This window comes from Alternaria metachromatica, assembly GCF_023757995.1.
Source record: "Alternaria metachromatica strain BMP 0045 chromosome Unknown scaffold_6, whole genome shotgun sequence".
Classification (NCBI taxonomy): domain Eukaryota; kingdom Fungi; phylum Ascomycota; class Dothideomycetes; order Pleosporales; family Pleosporaceae; genus Alternaria; species Alternaria metachromatica.
Window position 1 is genome coordinate 975,570 of NW_026055497.1, and position 17,519 is coordinate 993,088.

At 54.1% G+C, this 17,519-nt stretch overlaps 4 protein-coding genes across 4 annotated transcripts; 2 read left to right on the forward strand and 2 right to left on the reverse strand.

Moving 5' to 3' along the window:
- Positions 1 to 810: 810 nt before the first annotated feature.
- Positions 811 to 5,684, reverse strand: J4E83_003894 (uncharacterized protein; the record flags this gene model as incomplete). The annotated part of the gene is made up of 4 exons (XM_049330827.1): positions 811 to 1,906; positions 1,956 to 5,122; positions 5,179 to 5,555; positions 5,618 to 5,684. 4 exons carry the CDS (start codon positions 5,682 to 5,684, stop codon positions 811 to 813), a joined length of 4,707 nt encoding a protein of 1,568 aa, XP_049190244.1.
- A 1,669-nt stretch (positions 5,685 to 7,353) lies between these two features.
- Positions 7,354 to 9,356, forward strand: J4E83_003895 (uncharacterized protein; the record flags this gene model as incomplete). The annotated part of the gene is made up of 3 exons (XM_049330828.1): positions 7,354 to 7,942; positions 8,444 to 8,466; positions 8,544 to 9,356. The coding sequence occupies 3 exons, from the start codon at positions 7,354 to 7,356 to the stop codon at positions 9,354 to 9,356; spliced, it is 1,425 nt and encodes a 474-aa protein (XP_049190245.1).
- A 1,876-nt stretch (positions 9,357 to 11,232) lies between these two features.
- On the reverse strand, positions 11,233 to 12,127 carry J4E83_003896 (uncharacterized protein; the record flags this gene model as incomplete). The annotated part of the gene is made up of 3 exons (XM_049330829.1): positions 11,233 to 11,505; positions 11,591 to 11,826; positions 11,962 to 12,127. The coding sequence occupies 3 exons, from the start codon at positions 12,125 to 12,127 to the stop codon at positions 11,233 to 11,235; spliced, it is 675 nt and encodes a 224-aa protein (XP_049190246.1).
- A 1,907-nt stretch (positions 12,128 to 14,034) lies between these two features.
- On the forward strand, positions 14,035 to 14,847 carry J4E83_003897 (uncharacterized protein; the record flags this gene model as incomplete). The annotated part of the gene is made up of 3 exons (XM_049330830.1): positions 14,035 to 14,274; positions 14,375 to 14,509; positions 14,563 to 14,847. The coding sequence occupies 3 exons, from the start codon at positions 14,035 to 14,037 to the stop codon at positions 14,845 to 14,847; spliced, it is 660 nt and encodes a 219-aa protein (XP_049190247.1).
- Positions 14,848 to 17,519: the final 2,672 nt, after the last annotated feature.

Genomic DNA, 17,519 nt, shown 5'->3' on the forward strand with positions numbered 1-17,519 from the left:
ACAACCTCGCTAGTTGCATGAATATCAAGGAAATATTAGTAACGTACCGAGATGAGTCCAGGTATCTTCTTTGTGACTGACGCCTTTTTCTGTCCGGCAACGTTGTGGTTGTGAGTTAACGTAGGGTGTGAGTGTACCAGATGGACCCTGAAGAGCGCGCTAGCAGCGGATTGGTTGCAAACGCAAGCTGGAGCCGAAAGAGGAAGCCACGCGGTGTTGGATGAGTCCGAGGCATGTCATGACTGTACAGACTCGGACTGAAGAAAGCATGGAAAGCTTGAGAGTCATGAAGCCTATTGACTTCATCACACATCGCACGAACCATCCACGCAAAACGCGATCTTGTAAAACGTCGAGGCTAGCCTAAGAAAATGCCAGGCCAGCCACACATCATTAAAATATCTACAGCCATGCTCATCAACGCTTATCTCCCCAGCCATCTCACAATGAGCATATCGAGTCTCTCCCCTCCATGGCTCCGTTACCAGTGTAGATAGAGAAAGATGTAAAACAAGGAAAGCTCAACGAGGGAATCACAGCTATACATGCGAGGAAATGCAAAACCGAAAACGCCCATTTAGTCTCTAATCAAGTGAGAAAAAACCGCAGACAGGGAATAAAGCGTAGTAGTGGTAGTAGTAATGTGTGGATAAGGAACATTGTCAGATCGCTAGCATAATGCGAAACGTGACAGGAAAGAGAAATATGATCGGTTATTTACAAAAAAGAGTCGTGACGGCTCGTCAAAGTAGGAAAACAGTAAGGCGTGGTATGCAAACAAGTCCACCCGTCCTACCGACGCTGCAGGTACTACCTGGGCGGGCTCCTTGGACTTCGTGGACTCCGTGGTGGGCTCTTGGGCACTGCGGGCACGTCCGGTACATCTTCTTGATCCTGACGAAGATGTTCCGGGGCCTCGTCCCGTGTTATTGTTGCTCTGCGTATCGCGTTGCGTAACCGGCTCATGACCGCTGGCTGTGTATTGGGTGTACCCTGTTGGTAGCTGTTCCGGTGGCCTTGGAAGCTGTTACGACTATGCGAAGACTCGAGTCTTGTCAACATAGCTGCCGATGTAAAGTCGTTGCTTTGCTCGAAACTAGGGCGTACACGGTCCATAGACATGCGTGCACGATCGAAGCTCGGTCGCACACGATAATCGGTCGACATGCGGTGGATGAGAGGAGGAGGAGCTTCCGTTGTGGGTGCGGGTGGAAGACCTTCCGTAGAGCGGCGGAAGGTGTAGTCGGTGCTGTTACTGCCGTTTTGGCTTCTCGGGTTATGCGTCGTAGCCGTCGGGGCGACTGATGGTGGATAGATGGGACGCACGTCTTCATCGGTAGCATCGGCGTTAGCGGCTTTGTACTTTGTAGCGTCGGGTTCCGACTTGTTAGAGTCTGACTCACCAGCCACCTTCTCGGGCGGTGGAGGAAGGTAGGCGTCAGTGTCTCTAAGGTAGTCGAATTTGCCTTGCTTGACTTGCTCTCGGATGATGTCCGCGTCGAGGGGGAAGTACATTTTCTGCACAACCTTGAAAATGAAGCGCGGAAGTAAACAAGCTATCGTAGCGCAGAGGACGTAAGCCCAGAAATTAAGAGTACCATATGCTTCGGCACCAGCTTTGTAGAACTGAGCACTCGATGTGAAGGAGGTGTACACTCCGGTCCAGAACCAGATGAAGAGAGTACTGATGACGACGATGAGGACCATGAGCCAATCCCAACGGTAGGTGTTGTACAACACGTAAATGTTGGCAGCACAAACGGCGGTAGTCGCAGCATAGATACCCATGCGTCGGAATTCAGCCAGGTCCAGTCCGTTGGAAGTCGCGAAAGTAGCGGGTGCGAAGATCTCATACAAGAAGAAGAAAGCGACCGCGGATTGGTAGATACCGTCGACCATGTAAGCCCTGGAGAATGTTAGCAATCTTTCATACGCTCTGAGAATACTGTACTTACCAGAACTTCGGCTGGCTCCATTCCTTCCGCTCGATACCACGACGGTACAGCTGTGGAACGGCCAGAGATACTCTATCATCGACATCCTGATCCAGAACACCCATGACGATAACAGGGAGTGACGTAAACGCCAAGTTGAAGAAGATAATGTACGTGTAGTCAAAGATATACTGGCTGTCGAAGTTGGTGTAAATCTGGTACCAGAAGAGAGAGAACGTCCAGATGATGTTCTTGTAGAAGAAGTTGGCAATCGTCTCTGCCAGTCTGCGGTAGGACCATCGACCATGAACAAGCACTAGACGAGTGAGGAAGCGGAATTGACCAATGGCGTAATCAGAGGACATGACGGCTGCGCGTCCCTCAACACCAGCGATACCGACACCGACATGGGCTTCTTGAATCATAGCGACATCGTTGGCACCGTCTCCGATAGCGAGAGTGAGACAGTCCAGGCCGGTCTTCACCATATTGACGACAGCTGCCTTCTGACTGGGACTGACTCTGCAGCAGAGAACGGACCGGCATCGCCTACACAGAAGAAGGAACTTCCTCTTTACCGAATCATCCAGAGCCAGCTTAAGAGTATCTCCGTCAATGATGATGGCATGCGTAGGTGGTGGAGGTTCGTGATCGTTTTGAGCGGCGGCTAGCTCTTCTTCAGAGCCTTCCAAGCCGAAGATCTTCAACTTCTCGTCAAGCTGGGCTTCCACGGAACCGATGTTGTCATCGGTAACCTTGAGAATGATGAGGTCCATGTCGTTATCGAGTAGGTTGCAAGAGAACCCAATGTTGATGGCTGTCTCAACTTTGTCACCCGTTAGGACCCACAGTTTGATACCAGCTTGACTGAGAAGAGAAATTGACTCTGGCACACCGTCTTGAAGTCGATCTTCGATGGCAGTTCCTCCGATCAGCCACAGGTGGTTTTCGATGCGATCAGAGACCTCTTCCAGCTTATCTTCACGACCCTGGATAGCGTTGGCAGCGATGTCATAATCCCTGTTCCACTCTTGATATTCCTCTTCAGAAACCTCTCTTTGAGCGATGCACAGTGTTCGGAGTCCTTCTCGTGCAAACATTTCCAGGTGTTCACCGGTGTCGGCACGGAGCTGTCGCTGCTCATTGGGGATCAATCTCGAGTAGATCATGCTGTCGGCTCCCTTGCAGAAGAGGACGATTCGGTTATCGGGCATTCTGATGATCGCACTCATGCGCTTCCTGCTGGAGTTGAATTCCAGAGTGTTGAGAACCTGGTATTTGCGCTCTTCTCCCAAAACATTGACGACGAGACGGTCGTCTTCGCGGCCTACGAATGTGAAACCACAGTCGCGAGCAGTCGCGACAAGTGCAGCTTCGTCGGGCGATTGTGCTTTGAACTCGATCTTCGGCGGGTCGCCTGGAGTGCGTTCGGTAACAACGGTATGACAGAGGGCCAAAGCGATCATGAATTCCTCGTTGGCTCTCTTCTGTTCCATTCCAGAGTCTCCACGCAGGTCGTCGACATAGTCCGGGGCAATAAAGGTCAGGTCGTCGTCCCACAAGTAGGGGTTGTTGTGCATCTTGCGGATACCCTCGAGCATCCGCACACGGTCGCGTGCGATCTGTTCGCGAGCTTTGGCACCCTCCACTTCGACGTTGATACCCTGTCTGCGTTGCATACCTGCTTGAGCCTCCGTGTACGCTTCTCCGTAGGGCACACCATTGATGGTCGCCTTCTTGAACTCCATCACGTTTTGTGTGAGCGTTCCCGTCTTGTCCGAGAAGATGTATTCGACCTGACCAACGTCGTCGGAGATGTTCCAAGACTTGGGAGTACATGGGTAATCGAGCTTTGCGTAGTACATGTGGATGTCGCTGTAGATGAAGAGGGCCTGCAACGTTCGAATGATTTCCAAGGTGATGTAAAGAGAAATGGGAACCAAATTCTGGAAGAGAATAACGGCAGCCCAAAACGCAATGACACCGTCTGTAGCAGGGTTACCTCCGTAGGACCCGTATTCGAAGAAAGAATGGGTGGTGTCGTCTCGGGCCCATGTCACCCCAAGCACGATTCCAGAAACCAGACACATGGCGGCCAGGATGAAAAAGTTGTATACAACGTTCCAATTAAGTTCTTTTGATATCCTGGCTCGCTTGCTAGGCGTGATACCAGAGTTGATCATGATCTTGGTCTCTTCTCCGGTAAAGACGACAACGCCCAATACCCACTCGGTGTTTCGGAGTTGGCAGCCACGGAGGATAAGGTTGTTGATGGAGATGGGCTCGACCATCTCGTACGGCGGTGCTTCGGGATCCTTTGCATTGTGCTGCTGCCATCTGATGGCTGCGCTGTACGAGTAGAGGTTCGAGTGGGCGCCTTCGCTCTCGATAACGAAGTCGGCGCGTTCGCAGTGTCGAGCGTGTCGCACTTCTCGGGTGCAGTGCAGTGCGTTGCGCACCTTAAGGTTCGTCTCACCGTCCAAGTTCTTCGTCTCGACATAGCACGCGCCGTCGTCGGAAGAGGTGGAGAGAACGATGACGTCGGCGGGGATCTCCTCGTCGTTGTAGAGGCGCACAAAGTCGCCGACCTGAACGTTCTTCCAGGCGTCCTTCTTGAAACGTGCCTTTTCCGGGACCGTCTTGTTCGGATTCAGGACGCTTCCCCAGAACTTCTTTTGCACACCGGGATTGGCGTCTGCACCGCGGATCTTGTCTCCCTCTCCTGGCCCGGAAGTCAACGGAGGGGATTGCGCTGGGGATTGGCCTGGGAGCGGCGAAGGCACGGGTGTCATCTGGATGTCGTTCTCACCGCCAAAGTAGGATTCCCTGTGCGATGCGATGGATGCTCGGCGGGTCTCGTGCGAGGGGCGCGTGCCGTCGACAGCGTTGTCGTCGCCGCCTTTGCCCTTTGCACCCTTCTTGCTCTTCGCGTTCTTCATCAGGCGCCATGTTGAGATTATGCCCTTGGTGGTAGCCTTCTTGATCCTCCGCCATAGCGAAATCGAGTCCTCGGCCGTGTTTACGTTGTTAAAGTCGACGAGTCGGTGGACGGGTGCGTTGTTCAGCTCGTTGTCGAGGACGGTTCTCCGCCAATCTTCTACTCCGTCCTTGATGGAGGTTACGACGAGAATGACGATGAGGGGTACTGCGTTCAGCGCAGGATTACTGGCGCCGAAGATTGAGAAAATCTAGACAGTCACGTTAGTCTGGGGGTGTCAAAGGTGTCAGAGGGGTGGGTACGCACGCCCAGGATAATGATAAACAAGAAGTAGACATTGGCGATGTTGTGGAACTGGAACCACAGGTTCTTGGGAATGAAGCTGAGGGGCGTGTATTTGGCGGTTCTTATCTTGTTGCGGGCGTAGTGTGCGAGGGGCTGGCCTTCTTCGTCGCGCTCTGTTTGGGGCAGGGGCACGTTGAAGTAAACTCTCCGGCCGGAGTCTTCGTGGTCGGCGCCTGCATCTGAACTCTCAGGAGACTGGTCTTGGTCGAGCGGCGGCCCGCCTTCTTTGCCCAGCGAGTCTCGCTTCTCGCCGCCAGAGCCTATGCGCCGGTGCAGGCGCTCCTTGAGCGAGTGTCGCTTGTTGGCCGCTTTGATGCCGGTTGCGCGGTGTGTTGCCCCTGCGTGGCTCCCGTCAGCGCGTGCTCTCAACTCTGTGCTGTCAGCGGGTGGTGTCACTCACAACGTATGCGCTTCTGCGGATGTGACACCTCGGTCTCATTGGGCTCCATGTAGGGTTCCAGCGTCATGGTGCCTGTCGTCGGGGAGGCTGCGGCGGTGCGAGGGCGGCGACGGCCTGAGCCGGGAAGGCTCTACGCGGCGCGGCAGGCCAATTCGATCGTGTCGGACGCGGGTGGGAGGCGACGGGTGCAGTGCATGTAGTGCCGGGCGGGTGTTGAGGGGCGGTGGGAGCGTGGTGGTGTTGTTGTCGCGGAGGGTGAGAACAGATGGGCGCCCGTGTAGTCGGATATTAAAAGATGCCGGACGAACTTGCACGCAGAGGCGGAGCGACGGGCAGGCAGGCGATGCGACGGGCGATGGATTAGGCGGTGCAGTGTCGTCAGTACACGATGAGGCCCAGCAGCACGAGGGGAAACAGCGGAGCGGCAGGTACTTCGACAGACCCTGACAGTGATGAATGGATGGATGTGATGCTTGCCATGTGCTTACAGAAGCATCGGCGCGGGAAGCACACGCCTCGCACTCCCTCGGCCGGCCGCTACGGTCTTAACAAGATGCGAGCCTAGTTGCTCTTGGAGGACCCGCACTGCGATCTGATCATTAAACGCACCAACACAGGAGCATTTATTTCTGTCGCGCGCGTTGGCGACGCGTGGCCTGGACGCTCCAGCACAGAGGCAGTAGACACAGTGCACATCCCCATCTCAAAGCTCGGCAACAGTGCCTCAGAGGGAAGAGAACACATCCTCTGCAACGCATGGCCCCAGCATGTCAGCAGTCAGCACTTGGGCTTGCCAGTGCCAGTTCATGGACTAATCGCAGCGGAGCTTCCGCGGGCCACCGCCAGCAGCCCTTCTAAGCAGGTCGAGTGGAGCATCATCTCAGCCCTCAGTCCCTCGACTCCGCTGTGCATGGCGTAGCCGGGAGATCCTCAGTTCCGTGCTTCGTACAACTCACTTTTCACAGCTGGCACTTGGATTAATGAAGCGTCTAGAGCCGCATCCATGTGCTTAATATAACACCTCTAACGGTGTACGCCTTTGAACCTGAGATCTGATACTGCCCAGCGCAGCGAGAGCAATGCGAAACCGTTGAAACAGACGTCACCACTCTGTGAGGGCGGCATCGCTCGGATGCGAGCTACTTTCTGCAGGTGAAAATGGACCTCCGTCCAGCGACATTCGGATGCCGGCCAATGCGGATTCCGATGCATGTCGTCAATGGCAAAGAATCTAGCCCGCCTGCACGCCCTGCGCGAGGCAGCGAGGCGTCCACGGTGGAATGCGCCCAGATGCTTAGCCCCGGGTCAACTCAGGGCTGTTCGTCGACCTGGCACGTGACAGCGTGCTGTGAACGGTGGAATTATTCCCGGCCTGTGGGCGCCTCACGCGTCACGACGTTACACCACCAGGCACCCCACCCGTCTACACCACCACCCCTCTATTATTCTCCGCCATGAAACCACAAAAGAAAAGTATCCGAGACTTCTTCTCGCCCGTTTCCAGAACCCCTCCGCCTGCTGCTAGCCCGCAGACCACGCTGCCTCAGAGAAGTACACGCTCCCCACCAGTATTGCTGCCCCAGGCTAACCGCACTCCCACTGCAGATGCAAACAATGCGCCTACCCGTCAGTCAAACTCGCCAAACTCGTCCGGAGTGGCACAGGACGCAAATTCCCATGCCGCCCATACCCCGCTTTCCTCGTCCAACACACCCGTGTCCAGCGCGCCGTCTACAATGAGAGCTGCGAGTGCCGATGCGCCGCCTTTCAATCCCTCCCAAACATCCGCAAACTCGGGCGCAAGCAAGCGCACCACATCCAATGGCCAGCAGGTAGTTCTCGACTCGGACGATGATTCTCTACCCGACCTTGACTTTGGTCTTCCCACCCCCAAAGTCAAGACAATCGTCACGACCACCACCACACGTTCTAAGCGCATGTCTGAAGACCAAGAGAACGGTCTACAAAAGCCGGCCAAGAAGGCCAAGGATAACAGGAGCAAGTTTGATGTACTTGTAAAGGCGGCCCACAAGAATCTCGAGACAGAGCGGCAGATCAAGGAGCACAGTGCGCTTCTGGACCAGTCCCTTGAAGAACACGCAGATACTACCCTGGCACTCAACGAGGAACTACTTGGCCAAGCTGTGGACGACGACGACGATCCAGAGAAAGCGCATCGCCTCCTTCAGGCCATGCAGAGAACAAATGCTACACAGATGGAGAGCGTCTACCATTTCTTCCAAGATGACTCGGACTCAATACAAGCGCAGCCCAAGTTCCCCATCAGCAGCCTGCCCAAGCACGGATGGGCCTCGATTTTCAAAGGTGGGATGGTTACAATGACGATAGGCTGGGTCTATTGCTAACATGGTCAAGACTCCCACGCCAGGGACCAGGCTTTCATGACCGGCTTTGCACAACAGATCTTTCGAATGCAACAACTGCCCGAAGAACTAGCTTCCTGGATGATTGAATGTAGTACGTATCACGCGAACTTGATAAAATGTCTCCGCTAAGAACTGTAGTTTCCCAAAGCCGGAATGAGGCACTTAGCTGCAGATACATTGAGATCTTGGAATCAGAACCTCACAACAAGCACCTCCGTACGCTGCTTGACATCGACAGGCTGGATTATTTATTCGGGGCAATGGGGGCCAATACAACTCAACTTGATGCGCAGACTGAATTAGTCCCAATTTCAGTACCACGAACCGAAACTAAAGTCCTGCTTCCTCCGTCACTGGTCTCTGCCGCCAGACTACTTCAACAAGCAGCGCCAGTGTAGGTGGACTGTCTACATGTACGGTACTTTGCTGACTTTGGTAGGCTACGTTCGAAAGCTCGAAGGCGTGCGCTCTCTATTCTTTGCCACGTGTGTCTGGATGACCGACTTATTGCAGATGCTCACATATTACACATCATCCAGGACGCTATGGAAGCTCTCATATGCAACCTTGATAACCACAAAATGACCTCCACCGTAGGGAGTCCTCCACTGCAACACGATACCCAGGCTCTAATTTCTTCACAGCTTAGCGATATCATCTCCCAACTACTTGTCAAAGTAACGCATCCTCTGCTTCAAAGGAACCTAGTCTGTTCTTTCCCAGCGACTTCACCATTAACGGCATACCTACAACGCCACTTGGCTCTCGCGTTATTAGTCTACCCAGTACCAGTCGACGTAGAACTCTCAGACCCCAAGCTGCCTGACATGATTCACCAATACCTGGACAAGTCTTCGAATTTCCGAATAGACAAGGACACCGACTACGAGCACCTCACCGCACGTTTGACATTGCTTGACATTGCCATAGGGCCTGGCTTATTGAACGTCCCGTATCAGCCCCTATCAAGTCCAACTACGTCAGAAACCGGCTCGTCTCCAGTCAGGGTTCCAGTACCAGCGTCATCAGAAGTCAAAGATTTCAACAACGAGGTGGATGCGCTTGCTCGGCAGTTCCAGCTACTCAGCAACTCCATCGTCGAGGCTGGCGCTGCGGTGGATCTTACCATCATGGACGCCAAAGATTCTATAGAGAGACTACGCGCACGACTCGAGCACGCTGTGCGGATAGGCGGAAAGAAGGTCTATAACCTCTTTGGTGATGAAGATGAACACACACAGCCAAATCTCAGAAGGTTCTTTAAAAGCACGAGCAAAGACGCGCCGAAGAAGTCCATCTTCGACGAAGAGGACGATGTAGTGGTATCACCAGCCGATGACCCAAAAGCCTGAAAGGCCCTGTTACGATGTTGCTTCGCATACAAGCTCAGATCATGCAACGACACTCGCATTGACAAGGTATCAGTCTCAATAAACAATACCATGCCAATTTACCTCTCGTGGAAATCATCTCAATTGCAGAGACAATACCACCCTGCGCATCTTGACGAACTTTATTGAAAATTATTGAGAATCAATATGAGATGATCTATCAATACAGAATTGTAACGATATTTCAAGATCATATCGGAAAGTGTCATACGATATTGCGCGCGATCCTATAGTTCTGTAACGCACCTGTGAAAGCGAAGTTCGCATCACCATCGGCACAGCACTTGGCGCCCTTCTCCGCGCGACAATCTTGGGACTTCAGGGGCGATCTACAGGAGAAGCCAAACCGGCGTGTCCCATTGCAGCGCGTCCGTCGTCTTCGCAGACTACCCAATGCGAGAAAACGATGCAATTTCACCTACTGCAATCCTTCGAAAACTAGCGTCTTAGCCAAAGGGTCTAGACAGGAGAGAAAAATCATGCGCGCAGCTGTATCCGTGAGGATGCTCGGTCGCGGCCCACAAGAAGAGATTCATCTCCTCCTGTCACATTGCATGGCGGGGCGGCGACGCGGCTTACTCATCTAACTACTGTACGTGCGTGCGTGAGGCGGGTTCTTGGCTGAGAGAACCCGCAGGTCTTTGCTCATTAAGAACACGTGTGCAGAGATACTCGTACAGATGGATTGTAAGGCAGGCAGACGGCACGGGTACGCTTCACGAATGGCAGACGCACCTGGCGACATGGGAAACAAGTCCTTCCAGATGCACGATGAGAGAACTGTGGCGCATGCAGAATGCTGACTCGCTATCTGAGGCGGTGTGATGGTCCACTGACGGAACATGTGCAAGCTAGCAGGTTGCGTACCGTGGAAAGCTGGGAACGGCCTCGGCCAGGGTGCGAAGCGAAGAAAGGGAACGGGGGACCTCTAGATTTCGCGCATCTCAAAAGAGCGCGAGTGTTTGGGATGATACGAGAGGAACCAGATTACCTCTGCCTTGAGCACACGTAAACACTTCCTTCCCGATCCACGCGCCTCTTCTAGCCCTAATAAAGCGACCGAAAATGTCGCGCATATCGAGGCTACATGCCGAAGCCCACAACCCGTGACCCATCCCATCGCAGGGCCATCCCCATACAAACTCCACCTGAAATAATCCCGGTGGTAAAACATACAGCTAGCCCCGTTCTGCCACCACATGCATGCAGGTATCCTTGGTCTCGGTAACAGTTCTTGTTATTTCGGATAGCAGTTTCCGCGTTTGAACTAGATGCCGTTTGCCGATGAACGGTTTGGCGGCTTTGCGGGATGGTCCTTGTAAAAGTAAATGCACTGCTGCACTCGATGAGAATGCGGATTAGCGGCCTTTGTCCGCGGCGTGCGGGCGAAGAATGTGACAGTGACAGCTGTAGTGAGGGCTTGGGGAGGCTTGATCTGTTTTGGTATTTGGTTTGTTTGGGGGTTGTGTTTTAGGTCGTGAGTTGGTGGGCTGGAGACGGGAGAACCCAAGGATTGTCATGACTATGTCAACTTGTGATGTCGATGAGACTCATATACTATTTCCATGCGGGTCGCGAATCTAAATTAACGCGTGGTATCCAGATCTATATACACAAAGAACGCTAAGTGCAGAAACGATGCAAAGCTGAATGAAACCAACAAAGCCAGTCGTAGGGAGTATCAGCGCTGCTGAGTCCCCGTCATTACTTCCACATCACCAGCTGTAGACTATGGAGGGAAAGAAAGAGTCGTTCGATTGGACATGTACGTTCGTTGGCTTCGCTCCCGGCTCTTCCAAAAACCCCTTCTTTTTTTATTTTCAAATCATCCAACCGACTATATCCCACCAAGTCCGTTCTTCTCGTCAATGTGTCTGTAGCGCTCCTGCTCCATGCGGTACTTGAGGACCATGGCAACGCAGAGTACGAGGATCATGTCCACGCCGACGATGCCAAAGGCGGCAGTGAAAACGCGGTCCAGGTACGTGTTGGCGAATGAGGAGAACTTGCCGATGCATCCTCCCTTCTGAGCGGCGACCAGGGTGTTTTGGCATGTGCTGTCCTGGACGAATGGAGGGGTGGTCGAGTTCACGTAGCCGCAGCAGTCAAACTGTTCCTCGTCAGCTTGTGTGCACACCGGCGTGGACGTGCGGAAAATGCGCTTCTAGTGCTGACGCCAGTCATGGAGGACTCACCTTTTGCTGCAGGAGACTCTGAATAAGCGGCGACTCACGGCCCCAAAGTACACTGAGGTTGGTGCGGGTTTGCAGAGTTTCCACCCAGATGGCAATACCGAGTCCGAGTGTGAATGTTGCACAGATGACGACTAGCCAGCCCTGAGTACGAAGCCAGCCTCGGTTTGTTGGAAGGAAGAGTGCAGGGAGAGACAGCAGGAATGTGACGAAAACGAAGATGGCATTGACGACGCCAGCTGGATAAGGTGTTAGTTGATGTTTCTTGAGACTGCATGTTCATAGGCGATGCGTGGGACGATGCGCCGCCACAGTGGTGCCAGAATATCGATTCCTTCAACACCACCCTCATCGCCCATTCGTGGAAGCCGTACCTGTCAATGGACACTGGCCGAGCAGCAGGTTCTGTGTGACGTTGTCTACGGTCGGAGTGGCGCGCATCGATTGCTCAGATATGAGGGAGAAGCCCAGCAACAGTCCTCCACATCCGGCGAAGAGGAAATCCATGCCCACAAAGGCCATCATCAGTTTGGTCGGCATCTTGACGGTAGTGCGATTTGACGGAAGAGACTGGAGAGAAAAGAAGAATTGGACAAAGAATGGAAGTCGAGCGCAGCGGAGCCGTCCGGCGTACTCTCGTGAACTACGTCGATCAAAGCGATCAACGCGAATTATTAGATAGAAAGTAGCGAAGAGAAGAGAAGGTGGTAGCAAGAGCAGCGCTCGCGCGGAAAATGCATGGCATTGGGGACACGGGGGCCTTGAGCATTAAGAAGCACTGCGCAGGCGCGTCGCAGTTGGACCACGGCGATGCGTGGGTGGTTTCAGTAGTGTTGGAGCATGGTGGGCGGCCAATCACGGGCGCGAACGGGCATAATGGTTCGATGTTTTGGCGCTGCGACGTCGGTGAGCCACAGACGAGTGGATCGCGGCGTGAGGATGCGACGAGAAGTTTGGAACATTCATCAGGAATTACTTGAGATGCAGTGCGGCATTTGGCTGTCACGAGGCGCGGTGGTGGTGAGTACCCAGCTGCTGCTGCCTCACGCAGGCCGCCACCAACAGCGCAGGCGTGCGGGACGAGGGAGCAGGCTAGACCGTCGCTGCAAGCGAAGCGAGATCAAACGGGGAAGGTGCGTAAGGGAGGTGCTTGCCTGGTGCTGGCTTGGTGCAGCCGCGGCTTCCAGCACGACCCACGCAGCACCACCGTCGTGGGATGCTCTGGAGTGGCATGAAGTGCATGTTTGGCGGATGGACAAGAGCAGCGGGCGGCAGAGTTTGGCATCTCGTCGGAATGCCTGTCTGCTGCGCGTGTACTGTCTGCTGTCGCCTGGGTAGTGTGAACTGTAAGACGGACAGGAGTGGGAACCGACATTCACCAGTTGACCGTCAATCTGACTTGAGCGGGACTAGCGGCGGCATCCCACCAATCAATACGAGACGAAACAGCGGGGCCTGCTCAGCTGCCTCTAGCGCAGCCCTCGGCCTGAGAGGGACGGCGGACTTTTCATGTGGAAAGGCCGCTGCTGTTCATCTCCAAAAGCGACCTGACAGGCCAAATTCTAGTGGGAAGGGGTCAAAGTTAGTATCAGCACGACGGGCGCGCTGCGCTGCAATCTGCCAGTTCATGCGTGTCGCGACGGCGGCGAGCGAGGCTGGCGGCCAGGGCAATAATTGTCGATCTCCGACTCAGAGCTGTGACCAGGGTTGCGCTCAAGCGCATCCGCCCCCAGTTGTGTGGATAGTTGAGGGCCTGCCCGCACCAAAGCAGCCAAAGCAGCCGTCGAGAGAAATACTTGACCACTCCCGCCGTTTCATTCCCAATACCGTTCGTCCCTTTCCTTCCTCAGACAGCTCTCGGGCTATAACACACCTGCACCACTCCGTCTGTCCCTGCGTGCCCGCCAAGCTCCACAAGCTCAGGGTTCACGAGACCACCGCTGCCTCTTTTTGCACGCTCCCAACGGCGCGCCAAAACAAAGCACTCGCCGCACCTGATCCCCCAGGCCGTCTAACAGGTACGTTGCCAGTATCTTTTCCGTCTCCTGCGAGGCCTGCCGCGCCAGGTCACGCTCCCCGGCACCAAGCCCTTCGACCAGCACCCCCCAGCCACTGGCGCAGCACGGGCCCCCGAGCAATTTAGTGCCTTCCACCGAGCACAGTGCGACCAAGCGTTTCCTCCCCCGCGCACCTTTTCCTTGCATTCCTGCTGCGCCATCAAAGGGACCAGCCCCGATCTTTTAACAGGCCGCGCTTCCTTTTCCTATTGAGGGCGTCCTAAGAGTCTAACCCAACTCAAGCTGTCTGCAGTTCCTTCTGTAACATTTTGCGCGTCTGCCCAAACCACGCAAGAACGCCTGCCAACTCCCCACACTCGGCCCAACTCAGCTTAGGGCCTTCGTCCCCCAAACACTGCGGGTAACCAATCTTTGTCGCGACTCACCACCATGGCCAGCGAAATCACCGAGCACGACCAGAACGCGTCGCCGTCCGTCCACGACGACGGCAATGGCACCATGGGCATGGAGAACCGCGGCGTCAAGCGTGCGCGCGCCGCTGCCGATGACGACGACGACGACGATGACAAGCCCGGCCGCGAGCGAAGAAAGATTGAGATCAAGTTCATCCAGGACAAGTCGCGTCGACACATCACCTTCTCCAAGCGCAAAGCCGGCATCATGAAGAAGGTACGTTGGTGCCCCAGTCGCGCGCATCGTGTGGTGCATCTGCTCCCGCGTCGCTTGAAACCGTTGCCTGCACCGAGCGCTCCGCTAACCTCCACCCCAGGCCTACGAACTGTCCGTCCTGACGGGCACGCAAGTGCTGCTGCTCGTCGTCTCCGAGACTGGCCTCGTCTACACCTTCACCACACCCAAGCTGCAACCGCTAGTCACCAAGCCCGAGGGCAAGAACCTCATCCAGGTACGCTGCAACCACCCACGCGCCTGTCGCATTGCATTACTAACCGCGCCCAGGCCTGTCTCAACGCCCCTGAGCCGTCAAGCGGCGACGCGAATGGCGTCGACAACGACACTGTCGAATCGCCAGAGGACAACCACGCCCAAGTGCCGCCTGGTCAGCCACGCGGAATGCCGCCCAACAACCAGCCCATGCCTCAAGCCTACATGACGCCCGAGGCAGCCCTGCACTACCAGAGCTATCTCCAACAACAACAGCAATCAAACCAGTACCCCATGGCGCAGCAAGGCATGCCCCGCCATCCTGGCGGCCACTACCCCCAGGACCAGAAGCTGGGTTAAACGTAATACACACATACTCTACCACTTTGGTAGCAGGTCACTACTCGGAAGGCGCATAGTAACTGGATAGGGATACCCACATAATGGCAAAAGTAATCACGGTGTCGCTCAACGACCAAGACGCAGGTGCATGCATGCGAGTTCGCATGCGACGGTGTAGCGAGTGAGAAGATATGATGTGGGCACGCAATGTTGGCGGGGATGCACTTGCACTTCCGGACGACTGTACGTCTTACGTGGATATTGGCGCAGTCTGTGGTTTCTTTATTCTCAGTCGTTTGTTCTCGATCAACATATCTAGCATCTCCTGTCACATTTACCAGGCGCGGTGTAGACCAGATCTATAACTCTACTCATAGTCTCGGTCCAATCCAGCACCTTAATTCACTCCAAGCTAGCCTCGTGGGCCGCTATCCGTGAGGGCTTAGTCGGGTCTGGGCATTGCTTCCTATTCCGTCGCCCGAACTTGCCTTTCTGGGAGAATAAGCTTGCCACCACAACTCAAAACCCTGAAGTGTCCGCGGAACCACTCCTTGAAGTGATTTCTACAAAAACTCACGTTATCCGCTGTTTCGATTTCTCTGCCGTGTCTGGCTCACCGGTGCAAGAACTAATGTCCACACGCATCACTTGACTCCTCTCAGATGCCCTATTACCTCTCTCCACTGGACTGCAACGTTTGTTTCGCAGTGAAAAGCAATGTGCAACGTTGACCCCAGGCTCGTGCGCGACACCGATGACGGCTCGATAACGGCTGGGAGCTGGGAGCAAGGCTCTTGTCGCGTACCGGCTGGACTGAACTAGAGACTCGAGAACACCCTCGAGGAAATGTGACATCCGCAATCGCACGACCATGCCCGCCTAGCGCGCCGTCCTAGATCACACCATGTACGTGGAACCACGTACGTCCTTCGGACTCGATGTACCGGGAGGCTTTGCAGAGCCAATGCAACACTGGTACCGTCTACCTCGAGGTTTGCTTTACCTACTGGCCATAACGACACTCGGTCACGATCACGGCAATACCCTCCAAATGCATGACTACGTGACTGCGGCATCTGGCCAGTACGTCGCACCAAGTGGCAGTCATGTAGCACACAACCAGCCGATGGATGCGAAAGGCGCACGCCACCTACTCCTTCGGAAGTATCTCGAGGGCTGGGGTACCTAGAAAGAGGTTGTTGATGAGATGCAAAGAGCGCCACAGTGGAGCGAATGAGGCTGTGCGAGTGTGAAGATGTTCTCGAGATGCCGCTGAGCGTAACTGATAACACGTCGTGCGATTCCGATATCGCTCTCACATTGACATCACCAAGAAGAGGATGTGTGTTTTGCGTAGGAGAGAGATGAAAGTTTGTCGCGAGATACAGGTGTCCTCAAAGACTGACAGCTGTCGTCATAGGGCTGATCCCAATTTAGTCGGCCAGCGGCTCTTGAAAATCACTGCAAGGTTACAGCTACGGACCGCACCGCGGAAATCCGCCGAAGGATACCTACGCCGGGTCATGGACACAGCATCGATGCAGTGCGACTGAAGTCTTCACGCTTTGTACGCTGTCCTCTGTGCGTCGGGTCGACATGGTGGAACTAACTAGCACTTAGCCTCCATGTCAGTTGTGTAGCGCCTGTGTAGGCATCCTGGGGCCATCTCACATCATTTTCTTGTCTTTGCGTATATGTCGCAGATCAATACTCTTTCAACGTTGATTCTTGCTGTTGGTCGCTTGTGTGCTACTAGACGCGTCATTTCGCCTCCCGGGTGCGGATGTCTTCCCGTAGATGGCCTCTTTACTTCTTTGAGCGGTCCCCGCGTTTAGGAGAGCTAATGCCGGCTCTTAGGGAGGGTGCGTTATAGGGATTGATCGGCGATGTTTTTTGCATGTTCGACGTGTATTCCTTTCTACCTCGACGGTAGGACTTTGGGTCTTGATTAAAGATGCCAACAGCTTATATTTCTAGCACTTGCCGCTGACTATGCATTCAGAGTACACTTCATGGAATTAAAGTATATAGGTTGAGTCGAGCTCAAATATGCATCTGGTCAGACGCTCCTGGTGGCTTCATGCCAGTTTCCACATCACACAACGGCGATTCATCCTAATTCTCTACGACCGATGGTCGAGAAAATGGTAGACAACGAGACACAAATTCGACCTTGCTCTGTCGTTTCATCTCTACGAAACAGCTCGTGCTTTCTGGATCATATATGACAAACATCGATCAAGATACCAGAGTTCATTAACCTCATATACATGGAAAGACCACCATTCCCGATGTGCGCCGTCTGATCATAAGTATCCGAGTAGCCATATCTGTTAAAAGGCTCACTGAATCCATAAAGGACGTCCAAACCAAGCCGGGTATACTCCACTACATGGCAGATCACAATTCTGACTTGATGCGAATGTCGTGAACAGCTCCGTCGTGGCTATGTTGGGGTATTTGTATTAGGCTTCGTTGACAATGTTCAGTTTGGAGATCTCACTGTTCTGACCAAGCCTTTACACTCAAGCAAGAATCCACACAGAGCTTAAGATGACAATGACGTGCATCGTGCACTTGTCTCTCTACCACTATTCCTTTTCGATGCTTTCGCATCCCTAGTCGCAACGGTATGTCTTGTGGCTCTTACTGGCTCGACCCTGTTGTGATCTTGAGAGATGTTACAAGCT